Here is a 15,013-nt window from a genome sequence, read left to right on the forward strand (position 1 = left end):
TCAGCGACCACGGCGATCGCTTAAGAGTGTCAACAAAGGTCATAAAATGGGGCAAAACTCCCTTGATCTCCGTCTTGTTCAGAGACAGTGGGCTCAATTGAGATTTGGGAGGACGATCACCTCTGCATTGATTCATTTGGCTGAAGGCACCTTTGGCGCTTGGTCTCCCACATTTCAGAAGCTAGAAATCTGGGGCACACTTAAAAGACGAGGTAACCCTGCATCCTCAAGCTGTGTAGCTGCTTCCAAGTCATCGGATGTGTCTTTTAACCTAGAGTTGAGGGACTTGTCACCTTCTTGGTCTTCCCAACAACCCACCTCATTGGTTGGGCCAGGGGGAGTATGCGTTGCGCTGTCAATTCAGCCTTATGTGGGCTCAGCCAGGTGTAACTTTCCATCTGGCTGAAAGTCCACAGGGCTAAGGACAGTTGTCCTAACCAAAATCTTGGCCATGTTTACAGGGAAAGGGCTTGTTTTTATAAAAGGCAAAGCTTTATTATGTCTTCTGTGCCCTTCAAAGAATCTTTCCACCCTACCCGGCAGACGTACCGAACCTCGATTTCAAGGAGGCGGGGAAATAATACTGAAAAGGTTAACGTCTGAAAATAGTAACTCCTTCAGTCAAAAGGAACATTTTTGACTGAGCCGCAGTGGCGGAGTGTTTAAGAGTGCAGTACTGCAGCCTCCTCCTGCTGATCATTGGCTGAATCTCATCAGGCTCAAGCTGACTCAGCCTTCCATCCTTCCGAGGTCGGTTTAAAATGAGGACCCAGATGTTGGGGGCAAGAGGCTGACTCTGTAAACCGCTTAGAGAGGGCTGTGAAGCGGTATATAAGTCTTAAGTACTATTGCTATGGTCTGTCTGTCTCTATGTCCAGTATATCTATCTACCTACCTACCTACCAATCATCTATCCATCCATCCATCCATCATCTCCCATTTCTATCTCCTATCTTGATCTACTGTCTGTCTAGTTATCTAGCTATCGTGGTGGCAGTTAGAATGCAGTATTGCAGCCTAATTCTGCCCACTGCCAGGAGTTCGATCCTAACCAGCCAAGGTTGACTCAGCCTTCCATCCTTCCGAGGTTGGTAAAATGAGGACCCAGATTGTTGGGGGCAAGAGTCTGTAAACCGCTTAAAGAGGGCTGTGAAGCGGCGTGACCCGACAATTGCGCGCTAGAATATGTGCGCTGACAAAATAGCGCTGATTAAAACACGACGTCAAAATCGCACCCACAAATTCGCAATGTCAAAATCGCGCCGACAAAATCGCGATGACAAGCACACTAAAATTGAAAAACTTTTAGGGTTAGGGTTATAACGTACGTATGTGGGATTTTGTCATCGCGCATTTGTCGGCGCGCTAGTGTCAAAAATCAATTAGCGATTTTGACATTGCGGTTTTGTCAGCGCGCATATGTCTATTGCGCATTGTCACTGAACAATGTCGTGAAGCGGTATATAAGTCTACGTACTATTGGTCTGTCTGTCTGTCTCTATGTCCGTATCTACCTACCTACCTATTATCTATCCATCCATCATCTCCTATCTTTGTCTACTGTATGTCTGTCTGTCTATCTAATGTGGTGGCACAGTGGTTAGAATGAAGTATTGCAGCCTAATTCTGCCCACTGCCAGGAGTTCAATCCTGACCAGCTCAAGGTGACTCATCCTTCCGTCCTTCCAGGTGGGTAAAATGAGGACCCAGATTGTTTGGGGCAAGAGGCCGATTCTGTCAACCGCTTAGAGAGGGCTGTGAAGTGGCATATAAATCTAAGTGCTATTGCTATTTGGGGAGTCAGAGAATCATTTGGAATGAAGGATGGGTCACCGTTTTAATAAATTGGGCCCAGTTTTTCAGATACTTTCGGCCTGGATGATTCGAGCCTTCATTTACGTGACGGAGGAAATAAACATTTCGGAGTCCTGCTTTAAAACCAAGAGGGTTGGAGTAGGAACGGAAGTCTTTCATGATAGTGAAGGACATTGCAAGTTGAAGCTCTGGACTTTTATTTCTCGGCCTGACGTACACAGAAACATTACATTGCAAACAGATGGGTGAAGGCACCAGACAAACATGCAGGAGGTATAAGGGGGCCCTTGTTGAGGATTTTTTTGAGGGGGAGGGAACTCAAGCTTGGGTGGTGGGTTGTGGCGTTCCTCTCCCCCTTCACGGCTTCTCACCCAAAACCCCGGGTACCCCAGAACTGGTAATGGAGGGGACAAGCAGCCGGAGATGGCTTCTCTGGGAGTTCCTAGCTTCGGTCTGGAACAAGCAACAGCTAGCCGTTCCCAACATGGATAAGAGAATCATCAGAACTTGTAAACTTGCATCCAAGACCACCTGAGGCCTTGTCTCGGGGGACAGAGTCCAACAGAGTTTTGCATACAACCCCATCTTACCAACTCGAAAGCAATCTCTTTTTTATACTCGTGTATTCAGGTGCCCTCTGCAATTCTATTCCCCTAGAACAGTGTTTCTCAACCTATGGCAGAACTTGGAAGATGTCACGGACTTCAACTCCCAGAATTCCTCCAGCCAGCGAATGCTGGCTGGTCGGAATTCTGGGAGTTGAAGTCCGGACATCTTCAAGTTGCCAAGGTTTAGGAAACACACCCCCCCCCCACCTGCCTCGAACCCAGGATGGCAACTTATCAGCACACGTGCCAGAATGGGTCATGCAGAGGCCACCCCTCCGGGCACACGGAAGCGTTGTCCATTGCTCTTCCGGCCAGCTGAGCGCACGGCCAGCTTGCTATTCATCTGTGCGGGCAAGTGCCGGAACCTGAAGAGCAGCTGCCCGTGGTGACATGGCGCGCACTGGGAAGACAATCTTCTGGTTCCTGGCATCGGCCAGCTGGTCTTTACACGCCATTATGCCAGAAAGCGGGAGACAACACGCACCATTTCGCCGACCACTGCCCTAGGAAGACTGATGCAATAATCAGGGCGAAGGTGGGAGTTTCCCAGTCCCTTCCACCCTCCAGATTCTACAACCCGGGGTGTCCAACATTGGGCCACTTTTTAAGATTTGTGGACGTCAACTCCCAGAATCCCTCATGCTGGTTTTCAGAAGTTTTAAGTCTTAAAAGTTGACGAAGTTGGACACCTCTGCTCTGCCAGCAATTTTCCCCTCTCTTTCTAGCTCGGGAAAGGACTCCTCCATTCAATCATCCTCAAGGCTCAAGATTGAGACAGCAGATCCAATCTGGGAGGTCCCTATCTGGCCTCCTTCCCCCTCAACTGGGGCAGCCCCAGAAAGATGTGGGGAAGAGGTGGGCAGAGAACATTTCCCCACCCCGCCCCCAATTGCCAAGGCTATTCTGAGCATCCCAGAACGAAGGCCAAGCGGCTCAGTCCAAAGAAAAGTGCAGATATTTCAGGTGGAGAATGAAGCTTTCAGTCCTCATGGGGTCCTGACCTTGGTGGTGTTCCTGCCCCACCCCTCTGCCCACTTTCTGGAGAAGAGCCTGCCCAGGCAGTTCGAGTCCATTACTGACTAATTTAACCAAGTTATTAACTATATGCGGTGCCAAGCACAACAGAACTGGCACCCAATTGTGGCACTACCTTCCAGTAATCCAACCTCGATTCATCCCACCTGCTTTCGTCTCTTAAGGGAGTGGTCATGCTAGGAATGCCATCTTTGGCTGGTTAGATCTTTTCCTTCCCTTCCCCTCCACTATTTTGGTAAACGGCTCCTCCTTTCACTTCCCAAACGTCAACAGGAAGATAACGGCAGGAAGGTTCAAATCATTTCAGCGAGGACTAGTCGCTTGAGAGCGACCCAGGCCGAGGTTCCCTGTATAAAAGCAGCTTTTTGTTCTCCGACACACTTTTTTTTTTTTTTTGCCCACGAGGATGATCCCGTCACCAACCCTTCCCCTAAATTCCTCCAAGGGGTTAAATGCCAAGTCCCCCCACAATTGCGTACGGAGATTCTCCATCATCCAATGCCAAGGTGCTTTTCCAAAAGCGGACTGGACTTTTGTTCCTTTTGTCTTTCCTTGAAACATTTGGCTTCTCATCCAAGAATCTGAAGAATTCGCTTCTTGAGATGAGAAGCGAAATGTTTTCAAGGAAGCAAACCAAGAGTTTTGGGCGTCCTTCAGTTATTCCCCAATTGCCTGGACGTTTGGAATTAATTTACACTCCTGGACAGTGGACACGAACAGCGAGCAAAAAAATCCAACCAGCATACATTATTTAGTGCAAAGGCGTGGCGCGCACTTCCTTCCTGCCCCCATCGTCCGGTGTGCGCAATTACCGGTGGGGACTGCTCGGAAACACAAGACAGACACTCCGAGCAAGCAGCTTTGACTTTGACTAAAGCTTTGAGTAAACAAGATGTGCAAAACCAGAAATGAGGAAGGCTGAGATGCCAAAGGGGTGTGTGTGTGTGTGTTTCCGCCCACCCCCTAGGTTTCTCTCCCAGGAGGGGGGAGAAAGAAACCACACCCCCTTTCCCTTTCCCATCCACGAGTGGGCTAGCCGCTGTGGAAAAGCCGGATCCGTTGCGCGATTCTTGTCGGCAGAGCGGACAGATGTGCAAGGCATCGGAGCAGCTCTGGCAGCAGCAGACGTGGCCGCAGTTCAGGAACACGACTTGGGCCTGGGAAGGGAGAAGAGGCAGGAAGGTGGAGTCAGGCCGCGGGGGCGTGAGACCAGCGACTTTCGCGATCGCCAAAAGGGGGGCAGCGGGGAGGGGGGGAGGAGGTTGTTTTAAGAAAAAACAAAGTGATTAAGACGCCGAGCTTGTCGATCAGAAAGGTCGGCAGTTCGGCGGTTCGAATCCCCAGCACCGCGTAACCGAGTGAGCTCCCGTAACTTGCCCCAGCTTCCGCCAACCTCGAAAGCACGTCAAAAATGCAAGTAGAAAAATAGGGACTGCTTTGGTGGGAAGTGCGCCCTCTAGTGTTAAGTCATGGCCGGCCACATGACCACGGAGACCTCTTCGGACAGCGCTGGTCTCCAGCTTTGAAACGGAGACGAGCACCGTCCCTAGAGCCGGGAACGACTAGCGCATATGTGCGAGGGGAACCTTGATCTTTTTAAGGAAAAAGAACTCGCAAGCAGAATTTTGGTGCCGATTGGGCTAAGGTGGGCCGGAAAGAAAAATGAACACAGTGGTCTGTCACTCCTCCCCACCCTGCAAGGACCCCCGGAGGGCTTACCTCTAGCTCCATACACACTACACACTCGCAATGATGTTCTTCTGCCGATGGAGCCGACGGGATTTCAGGATTGGTCGACTCTTCTCTAAACTCCGGCGCGGAAGGTCTCGTTTTTTCCTGCTGGCTTCAACAGTTCTGCAACCAGATGGAAGGGAGGCAGAGAGTGAGGAGGGGTGGGGGCAATCAAGGAAGAAAATGAGCCAAAAACTTTGGCTACAACATAGATCTAGTGGATTGGGAATGAATTTGGAACACAAAATAATAAACTAACACGATCAGCAGCCCTTAAAGAAAATATATACAAAATGTTTATCGTTGGCATTTATCACCAACAAGATTGGCTAAAATGTACCCAAATATGAAGCCGACCTGCTGGAAGTGTAAAAAGTACAAGGGACTTATTATCATCAGATATGGTGGACCTGCCCGGAAACACAAAAATATTGGACAAAAATTTGGAAATGGGTGCAAGAAATTACAGGAGAACAGATAAAATACAAAACCGAAATCTTTCTAATGGGAATAATCAAAGCGAAATATACAAAGAAAATTAAGTACATATTAACACATCTGCTAACTACAGCTAGAATAGCATTTGCCCAATGCTGGAAACAAAATAATACCCCCTCGGACGAATGAGTGATAAAAAAAATTTTGGATTGTGCAGAGATGGACAAAATAACTGAAATTAAAAGATAAAAGAAGAGTCGGAATATTATGAAATTTGGAACAATTGGTACAAATGGCTGCAAAACAAGAATAAAATTAAATTAAGCCAAGAAACTATATATAGATATATATAGAAGTGTGTATAAAGGTGTGTAAATAAAGAAGCGAAATATTATATACATGTACAGGTATGATGACATAACAATGTTGATGTAATGACTGTAAGGTGGTGTAGCAAGAGCCGAGGTGGCGCAGTGGTTAGGATGCAGTACTGCAGGCCACTTCAGCTGACTGTTATCTGCAGCTCAGTGGTTCTAATCTCACCGGCTCAAGGTTGACTCAGCCTTCCATCCTTCCGAGGTGGGTGAAATGAGGACCCAGACTGTGGGGGCGATATGCTGACTCTGTAAACCACTTAGAGAGGGCTGAAAGCCCTATGAAGCGGTATATAAGTCTAACTGCTATTGCTATTGCTAGAAGGGGAAAAAAATCTGCTAAAAAAAAAGAAAACGAGCCACATGGTGGAATAGGGAGAAGAGACCCCCCTCCCCCCCCAGGCATCTCAGTTGTGTGTTCCAAAGAAAGTTTGACACTCTTGCCGAGCTACTAATCTTGGTGCCCTATCTTCCATCTACGCTACAATCCTAAAATTGCTGCGTAGTCTCCTCTCCATGTCTTAATAGCAATAGCAGTTAGACTTATATAGCAGTTAGACTTATAACCGCTTCATAGGGCTTTCAGCCCTCTCTAAGCGGTTACAGAGTCAGCATATTGCCCCCAACAACAATCTGGGTCCTCATTTTACCCACCTCGGAAGGATGGAAGGCTGAGTCAACCCTGAGCCGGTGAGATTTGAACAGCCGAACTGCAGTCAGCTGAAGTAGCCTGCAGTGCTGCACTCTAACCACTGCGCCACCTCGGCTCCTTCAGAACTTAACAAAGTTCTGCCTGCCGTTCAGGGCAACTAGTCTGAGATGGCTTGCCGCTTTCCCAAATGAGTTGGACTCCTGCTTCAAAGGCCCAAGGTGTGCAGCCGGAGCAAAGAAATCTCCTGGAATGTGAAGACTTAAGAATAGCAGCAAAGCTGTCCCTTTTCTGAAATAGAAAAACTACCCAAACTGAGAAGAATCATAGCAGAATTTTAAAAAAAAACAACGCACACACACACCTACCCCAGTTTTAAAATCCTCTGCCCAGGTGCTCCCCAGGGCCCCCGTGCCCCCAGGCTAACCCACCCCATCATGAAGCTTTGGAGATGTTGTACTTGTTCTGACCTAAGCTTCCCCAGCAGCTCATCCTGATAAAAACCTCCTTTTATTGAATTGATAGTGAATTCCTCTCCAGCAAAATCTTTCAAGGTAGTTCACAATGACCGACCTTTGTCAGGCTTGGAGAGTGGCCAGGCTGATATCTTTCAGAGGCCGCAATACTTGGCGAGAATGCAGGAATGAACTAATGGTCTCCTGCAAACTCCACTCCCCTTTCTCCCCTCTTTTGTTCCCTCTGGGAGGGGCCATTCATCGTCCACCTGTGGCCGTACTCCCAAGTCCACCCCTGTTCTTTAGCTGTTCCCTTCGTCTGACAACTCTCCGCATGGGCACACTGGGAACAGGCTCCAGCTGTTCTTCTGCCCCACTGATGTCTGACTCCGAAGGCAGCTGATAACTGTCAGACGGCCCTGGCCCCCTCTCTGCCTCCAACACAGAGCCCTCATCAGAGCCTTCCCCCAGACTCCAGGACTGGCCCAGGTTCCTCCCCAACCTCCTCACTGTCCGAATCTGCTTTCAGCTCTGCTGGCTGCTGGCGGGCCACAACAACTTCCCCAAATGTGCCCTCATCCCCCACCCCCAGCTGGGGACAGGGAGGGACATCCGAAAAAGGTTAACCTGGTATCGTTTCTGCTACAGCCTGTATCTCCCGGGCTTTCTGGATGATGGCGTGCTGCAAGCCAGATTCCATTATTCTGATCTGCAGGGAAAACAAGAGCGGTTGGAACATAAAACCACAGAGCTGGAAGGGACCTTGGAGGTCTTCTAGTCCAACCCCCTGCTACATGCTTTCAAAAACTGCTAGGTTGGCAGAAGCTGGGACAAGTCACCGGAGCTCACGTCGTAACGCGGCGCTAGGGATTCGAACCGCCAAACCGCCAACCTTTCTGATTGACAATCTCAGCATCTTAGCCACTGAGCCACCGCATCCATAGAACCTCCCCCGACAAGGGAATGTACAATGTTAAAAAAGGGCCCATGTTTCTGACCTCAGCTAGGTCGCCAGGGACCATGTTGCTGAGCATTTCCAGCGATATCCGGTGATGGGCGAAGATGGGCAGGTAATGCTCGGCCGAGAGGTCGGTCATCAGTTTCACTAGCTGCTTCTCCAGACCTTCTTCCTGCCGGGAGGGGGAGAGAGAGAGAGAAGGAAGGTGTCAGCGTTCCAAATACCATGCAAAATTAAATCAGAGTCGAAGGCAAAACTATGCTTAAAGTTCCAATTTAATAAGACAGGCATGTTGGCATCGTGCTGTGGGATTCCAACTCTGGAAGTTACATCAGAATCCCACCCAGTTAAAAGTACATGATCTTGTCCCCACACCCACAGTCCATCACATGGTCCAATCTTCTTCTTCCACGCTGGCGTCCACACCCAGCTGCTTCCGGTCAGGTGTGAAAGTGCGGAGACAAAGGATGACCTTGGCTTCTAGTAAAGAATGAAAAACAATACATTCCACAATCCTACTCCTGTCTATTCCCCCCCTCCCATCGACTATACTAAAGAAACAGCATAATGAAATAAGAGAAAGTGTGGCAGGCCAAAATTCTAAAAGGAATATAAATGCAGGCCTGACAGAAGGAATCAAGCACCTGGCCTGCTCCGTTGGGGGAAACTTGAGGCAAGGCAGGCCAGCGCCCAGGACACCAAGGAGGTTGTCCAAGAAACGGAACGATGGAAGAACGAGGGGGAAAACAAACGAGGTTTTTCTCTGCCTCTTGGCCAATCACCTGCAAGCGGAGGGAGAGAGGTTTCTGGTTTAGCAGCCGTTGGTACTGGATCAGCCAGTAGTTCTCCTGCTTCGTCTCGCTCTTGGCCTCCAGTTCTTTCTGGAGTGGGGGGGGGGGAGAGAAAGAAAGGAGACAAAGAGATGATGGAGCCTTAAGCGATCAGCCCTGAGAACCTGGCAGATGTGGAAATGGGGGTGGGGGGAACTGTTCTAAGCTGTGCCAGGAGGTTGAACGTGCCCCTAAACAATGGGCAGTCTTTGGGTCATCTATCGTGGTACACTTGAACCCCCTAGCAGCTCCAGAAGTTCTCCAGAGGTCCTGGGTGCTCTCTGAGCTTGGTGGTTTTCTTGCAGATGTTTCGCTACCCAAACTAGGTAACGACATCAGTGCCAGGAGGGAAGAGGAAGGAGGAGGAGAAGGAGAAGCAGAAGAAGAAGAGGGAGAGGGGGAGAAGGAGGAAGAAGAGGGGGAGGAGGAGGAAGAAGAGGGGGAGGAGGAAGAAGAGGGGGAGGAGGAGGGGGAAGGGAGGAAGAGGAAGAAGAGGAAGGAGGAGGAAGAAGAGGGAGAGGAGGAGGAGTGGGGAGGAGGAAGAAGAGGGAGAGGAAGAGGAGGAAGAAGAGGAGGAAGAAGAGGAGGAAGAAGAGGGAGAAGAGGAGGAGGGAAAGAGGAAGAAGGAGGAGGGGGAGGAGGAAGGAGGAGGAGGAGGGGGAGGAAGAAGAGGGAGAGGAGGAGGAGAAGAGAGGAAGAAGAGGAGGAAGGAAGGGAGAAGAGGAGGAGGGAAAGAGGAAGAAGGAGGAGGAGGGGAGGTGGAGAAGAGGAGGAGGAGAGGAAGAATAGGAAGAAGAGGAGTGGGGAGGAGGAAGAAGAGGGAGAGGAGAGGAAGAAGAAGAGAAAGAAGAGGGAGAGGAGAAGAAAAAGAAGGGAAGGAGTGGGAGGAGGAGGAGGAAGAAGAGGGAGAGGAGGAGGGGGAAGGGAGGACGGAGAGAAGAAGAGGGCTCGAGGAGGGAAAGAGGAAGAAGGAGGGGGAGGGGGAGGAGGAAGGAGGAGGAAGGGGAGGAAGAAGAGGAGGAGAGGAGGAGGAGGAAGAAGAGGAAGAAGAGGGAGAGGAGGAGTGGGGAGGAGGAAGAAGAGGGAGAGGAAGAGGAGGAGGAAGAGGAAGAAGAGGGAGAGGAGGCGGAGGAGGGAAAGAGGAAGGAGTGGGAGGAGGAAGAAGAGGAGGAAGAAGGAGGAGAAGAGGAGGAGGAGAGGAAGAAGAGAAAGAAGAGTGGGGAGGAGGAAGAAGAGGGAGAGGAGGAGTGGGGAGGAGGAAGAAGAGGGAGAGGAGGAGAGGAAGAAGAAGAGGAAGAGGGAGAGGAGAAGAAAAAGAAGGGAAGGAGTGGGAGGAGGAGGAAGAAGAACAGGGAGAGGAGGAGAAGGAGGAAGGAAGGAGGAGGAGACAACTCTGCTAGGTTGGCAGAAGCTGGGACAAGTCACGGGAGCTCACTCCGTTACGCGGTGCTAGGGATTCAAACCGCCGAGCTGACGACCTTTCTGATCGACAAGCTCAGCGTCTCAGCCACTGAGCCCCCGCGTCCCACCACGCATGTCTATGCATAGATCAAGAGGTCCCGCAGCTTCCGGCTGCCCCCAGAGTCTTTACCAGGATGGCTTTCAGCTCTTCTTCTCGCTCCTTTTTCTCCTTCAGCAGCTGCTGCAACAGGTTAGTCAGCGTTTGCCGTTGCTCTCCGATTGCTTCCTGCAACACATCATGCGTGTGTTTAAGAAGGAGACCGAGCTTCCTTCCCCGACCAGCCTAGAATGCCACTGGCTGGAGTCTCTCTTTTCTGACCCGGTTCCCCAAACACGACCAACTCTGGAGTGAACTCAAAAGATTCCTTTATTAGGACTGCCAGCAGCCCCGGCAAAAAGTTTCTCTCTCTCCTTGGGCTAACAAGTCCAACCAACCGGGAGATGAATAGTTGTCTCCACTCCAAGGACCAGCCCATAGATTTCCACTGCTCTCCTCTCCTCTGCCACATCTATTCATCTCCACTTCCTGCCTTTTATCCCCAGAGTTAGAGTGGGGCTTCGCTAGCAGCAGTAGCTCTTCAGTCCCAAGGACCAGCCCATAGATTTCCACTGCTCTCCTCTCCTCTGCCACACCTATACATCTCTGCCCTCTGTCTTTTATCCCCAGAGCTAGGGTGGGGCTTTGCTAGCAGCAGTGGCTCTTCCATCCCAAGGACCAGCCCATAGATTTCCACTGCTCTCCTCTCCTCTGCCACATCTATTTATCTCCACTTCTTGCCTTTTATCCCCAGAGCTAGGGTGGGGCTTCGCTAGCAGCGGTAACTCTTCCGTCCCAAGAACTGGCCCATAGCTTTCCATTGCTCTCCTCTCCTCTGCCACACCTATACATCTCTGCCCCCTGTCTTTTATCCCCACAGCTAAGGTGGGGCTCCATTAGTAGCAGTGGCTCTTCCGTCCCAAGAACTGGCCCATAGATTTCCACTGCTCTCCTCTCCTCTGCCACACCTATACATCTCTGTCTTTTATCCCCAGAGCTAGGGTGGGGTTTCGCTAGCAGCAGTGGCTCTTCCGTCCCAAGGACCAGCCCATAGATTTCCACTGCTCTCCTCTCCTCTGCCACATCTATTTATCTCCACTTCCTGCCTTTTATTCTCAGAGCTAGAGTGGGGCTTTGCTAGCAGCAGGGGCTCTTCCATCCCAAGGACCGGCCCATAGATTTCCACTGCTCTCCTCTCCTCTGCCACATCTATTCATCTCCACTTCCTGCCTTTTATCCCCAGAGCTAGGGTGGGGCTTTGCTAGCAGCGGTAGCTCTTCCATCCCAAGGACCAGCCCATAGATTTCCACTGCTCTCCTCTCCTCTGCCACACCTTTACATCTCTGCCTCGTCTTTTATCCCCAGAGCTAGGGAGGGGCTCCATTAGCGGCAGTGATTCTTCCGTCCCGAGGACCAGCCTATATTCTTGCCTAAACGTAGAACCTGATTTTTATTTGCCATTGAATTTCATTTTGTTAGATAGCGCCCAAAGTGCACGGATCCTTTTGGTAAAAAAACAACAAGAAACAAACCCCAACCCCAAATAAACAAATAAAACGGCTATTTTGGAAAAGAACGAATGCCACCCTGGTTTTGTTGCCCGTCTAGAATTCATGCAGCGGGAGAGATGAAATGGGCCAGCTGGAATGGAGATTGGTGGGTAAAAGGCCGGGTGGGTGAGTGGGTGGAATAAGCACATCGAAGCAAATCTAGCCAGAAAGAAATGATAAGTCAAAAACTATATATATATGAAATGCTCAGCCAGCTTCTACAGGTAGTCCTCGATTTACCACCGTTCGTGACGTTGCAACAGCAGTGGGAAAAGTGACTTTCACCCTTAACGATCGCAGCGGCATCCCCGGGTAGTTCACGCGATCAAAATCCAGGTCCCTGTTTATGACGCTCGGGATCGTGCAATCTCTCTTTTTTTGTGGCCTTCTGACCAGCGATGTCAAGGGGAAGGGGTGGGGGGAAGCCAGATTCGCTTAACGACCGCGTTCCTAGCTTAAATTGTATTTGATTAAAAATTTTCGTTTTGAATTGCTTCTATCGACTTTGATGATTTGTTTCTGGAACTTTGCCCCTTTGATATGGGTAATCAAGGAAGACTCAATGTCCAAGCTTAGCGACTGTAGTGATTCACTTAACAACCGGGGAAGAAAGCCCGTAGAGTGGGGCAAAGCTCGCTGAATCGTCTCTGCTTAGCCACAGAAATTTGGGCTGCCGTTGTGGTGGTAAATCCAGGACTGCCTGTACCCCTTCTACCACCTTCCTGCCGCCCACAAGATAAATGACTTGGCATCCCAGCCTGGCTCGACAAGGCCCTCCTGCCCACCCGCTCTACCCCGGCGTATGTCAGAACCTTGGAGGCGTTTGCAGGAGAGGCTGCCGAGCGAAAGGAGGAGACGGGAATAGCAATAGCAGTTAGCAATAGCAGTTAGACTTATATACCACTTCATAGGGCTTTCAGCCCTCTCTAAGCGGTTTACAGAGTCAGCATATTGCCCCCAACAATCCGGGTCCTCATTTTACCCACCTCGGAAGGATGGAAGGCTGAGTCAACCCTGAGCCGGTGAGATTTGAACAGCCGAACTGCAGAACTGCAGTCAGCTGAAGTAGCCTGCAGTGCTGCATTTAACCACTGCGCCACCTCGGCTCCTTGGATAAACCTGGAAAATTCTTCCACTGGGCCTTGTACAAATTGCTAAACCAGAGGTCAGACGGAGGAGGAGGAGGAAGAGGGAGCCAAGCAGGAGGGGGGGATGCTTCTGAAAAGGGGGGTGCGGAATTGGGGTGGGTGGGGGTGACATACCTGCAGAGCCTCTGTGTCCAGCTGCTGCCTCTTTAACTCCAAGTGGGTGAGCTGTAGTAACTCTCTCTCTATTAACTTAATCTAGGGAGAAGATGAAACAAGGCAAGCGGGAGGTTGTGTGTGTGTGTGTGTGTGTGTTTCCTCCCCCCTCCTAAACGCAACGGCCTTTTTGGAGGCCTCACAAAGTACTAGAGGGCGGGGCGACTCCTCCTTCAGCCAAACAGATGCAGGGCATGTAACTACTCGGGACTTCCTCGCAACACCGGACGGGGAATGGGAACAGGCTCCAGCTGTTCTTTTGCCTCACCGATGTCTGACTCCGAAGGCAGCTGATAACTGTCAGACGGCCCTGGCCCCCTCTCTGCCTCCGACACAGAGCCCTCCTCAGAGCCTTCCCCAGACTCCAGGACTGGCCCAGGTTCCTCCCCAACCCTCCTCACTGTCAGAATCTGCTGCCAGCTCTGCTGGTGGGCCACAACGCTCCACCTACCCTCTTGCCCTAGGCAGAATACTGTGGCGTTTTTAAAAATATATATTCCTTGTCTATATGCCAGTGAAGGACTCTACACAAATCCTCAAGCATCTGGACTACTTTGGACTCAATGAATGGAAGCTAAAAGCCCTGGGCATCCAGCTTGATTTTGGAAAATGTGACAGTCAAAAGCTCCGAAGCTTCCTTGGCCTTTTTTGCCCCAGGGGGGGGGGGACTCAAAAGTTTCCGCTATAATTTTGCCCCAGTGAGGCTAAAACCAATTTTGTTGAATTTCTTTTGTACAATGACAATAAGGACTATATACTATACTGTTGTGGCTCAGCAGGTGCCGTTGGAGCTGCCACCAGACTCCGACAGTGAGGGGCCCTAAGAGTCGGCTCTGGAGGATGTGGAGGACCCTGGACAGGGTTCCGACTCCGAGCAGGGTGCAGAGAGGCTGTTTGGCCACCAGGAGGCACCTAAGCCTTGGACCAGTGGGGAGGAGACAAGGGAGAGTGAGCCGGAAGCCAGTAGTGAGTTGTTCCTGGATGCACACCATCGAAGAGCTACTAGGCTCAGGAACAATTACGCAATTACAGGAGGTGATTGCACTCAGCTGGTGGTCATTAGGCTCCTCTCCAGACTATAAAAAGGCTACTTGTGCACATGCCCCTCTTTGCAGAAGTCAACACAGAATCGAATGTCGGAGAACTTTGTATGAGCTTGGCAGGCTGGATTGCTGCCAACCTTTATCTGTGTTTATTGCTGCCCAAGCTTGTCTGTGCTGGGTTGCTGCCAAGGACCTGTCTGTCTGTTAATTAAATGCTGTAATTTATCTCTGGCTCGGAGTGTGCTTTGGTGTGGAACGAGGGGGGTCAGAACACTCTACTATACTAAGATGGTTCTGCATGAGTGAGAGCTTGCAGCAGTGAAGCCACCAGAGGAGAGGAAAAGCCCACCAATGCCCTTGACCATCACCTGTTAGTAAACTCAAGGCCTGGATAACCCACTAGAGACAAAGGGTTAAAAAAAGGTGGAGTCGGGGGTAGTGGTGGCGGGAAACGGGGTTGGAGAAATTGCAAACTCTACCCTCCGACAGCCTCTGGGCAACCGTTTCCCCTTCCGGCGGGGATTTCTGCGTTGATAAAAGCGGTGCGCGTCGTAGTTGACCAAAATGGACTTGGGGACGAAGCAACGGAAACAAAACGACGGCGAAGACATGAAAACAGAACCAATGGAGATGAAGTTTTGGATGGATTGCCGTGAGGGTGAGCGCCATCCCCAGAGGGGAGGCGTGCTAAACTGGGCCAGAAGAACACGATGCGTCCCAGCCACGAA

General features: G+C 50.6%; 1 protein-coding gene across 1 annotated transcript in view; it reads right to left on the reverse strand.

Moving 5' to 3' along the window:
- Positions 1 to 3,831: 3,831 nt before the first annotated feature.
- Positions 3,832 to 15,013, reverse strand: part of LRSAM1 (leucine rich repeat and sterile alpha motif containing 1) — a 37,337-nt gene continuing 26,155 nt past the window's right edge. The window contains 9 exon segments of the mRNA XM_032232367.1: positions 3,832 to 4,528; positions 4,531 to 4,615; positions 5,178 to 5,297; positions 7,457 to 7,470; positions 7,733 to 7,814; positions 8,104 to 8,235; positions 8,846 to 8,944; positions 10,485 to 10,580; positions 13,204 to 13,284. Coding sequence (XP_032088258.1) covers positions 4,491 to 4,528; positions 4,531 to 4,615; positions 5,178 to 5,297; positions 7,457 to 7,470; positions 7,733 to 7,814; positions 8,104 to 8,235; positions 8,846 to 8,944; positions 10,485 to 10,580; positions 13,204 to 13,284 — 747 coding nt within the window. The 3' untranslated portion in view covers positions 3,832 to 4,490.

The sequence above is a fragment of the Thamnophis elegans genome, chromosome 16 (assembly GCF_009769535.1).
Source record: "Thamnophis elegans isolate rThaEle1 chromosome 16, rThaEle1.pri, whole genome shotgun sequence".
Taxonomy (NCBI): Eukaryota; Metazoa; Chordata; class Lepidosauria; order Squamata; family Colubridae; genus Thamnophis; species Thamnophis elegans.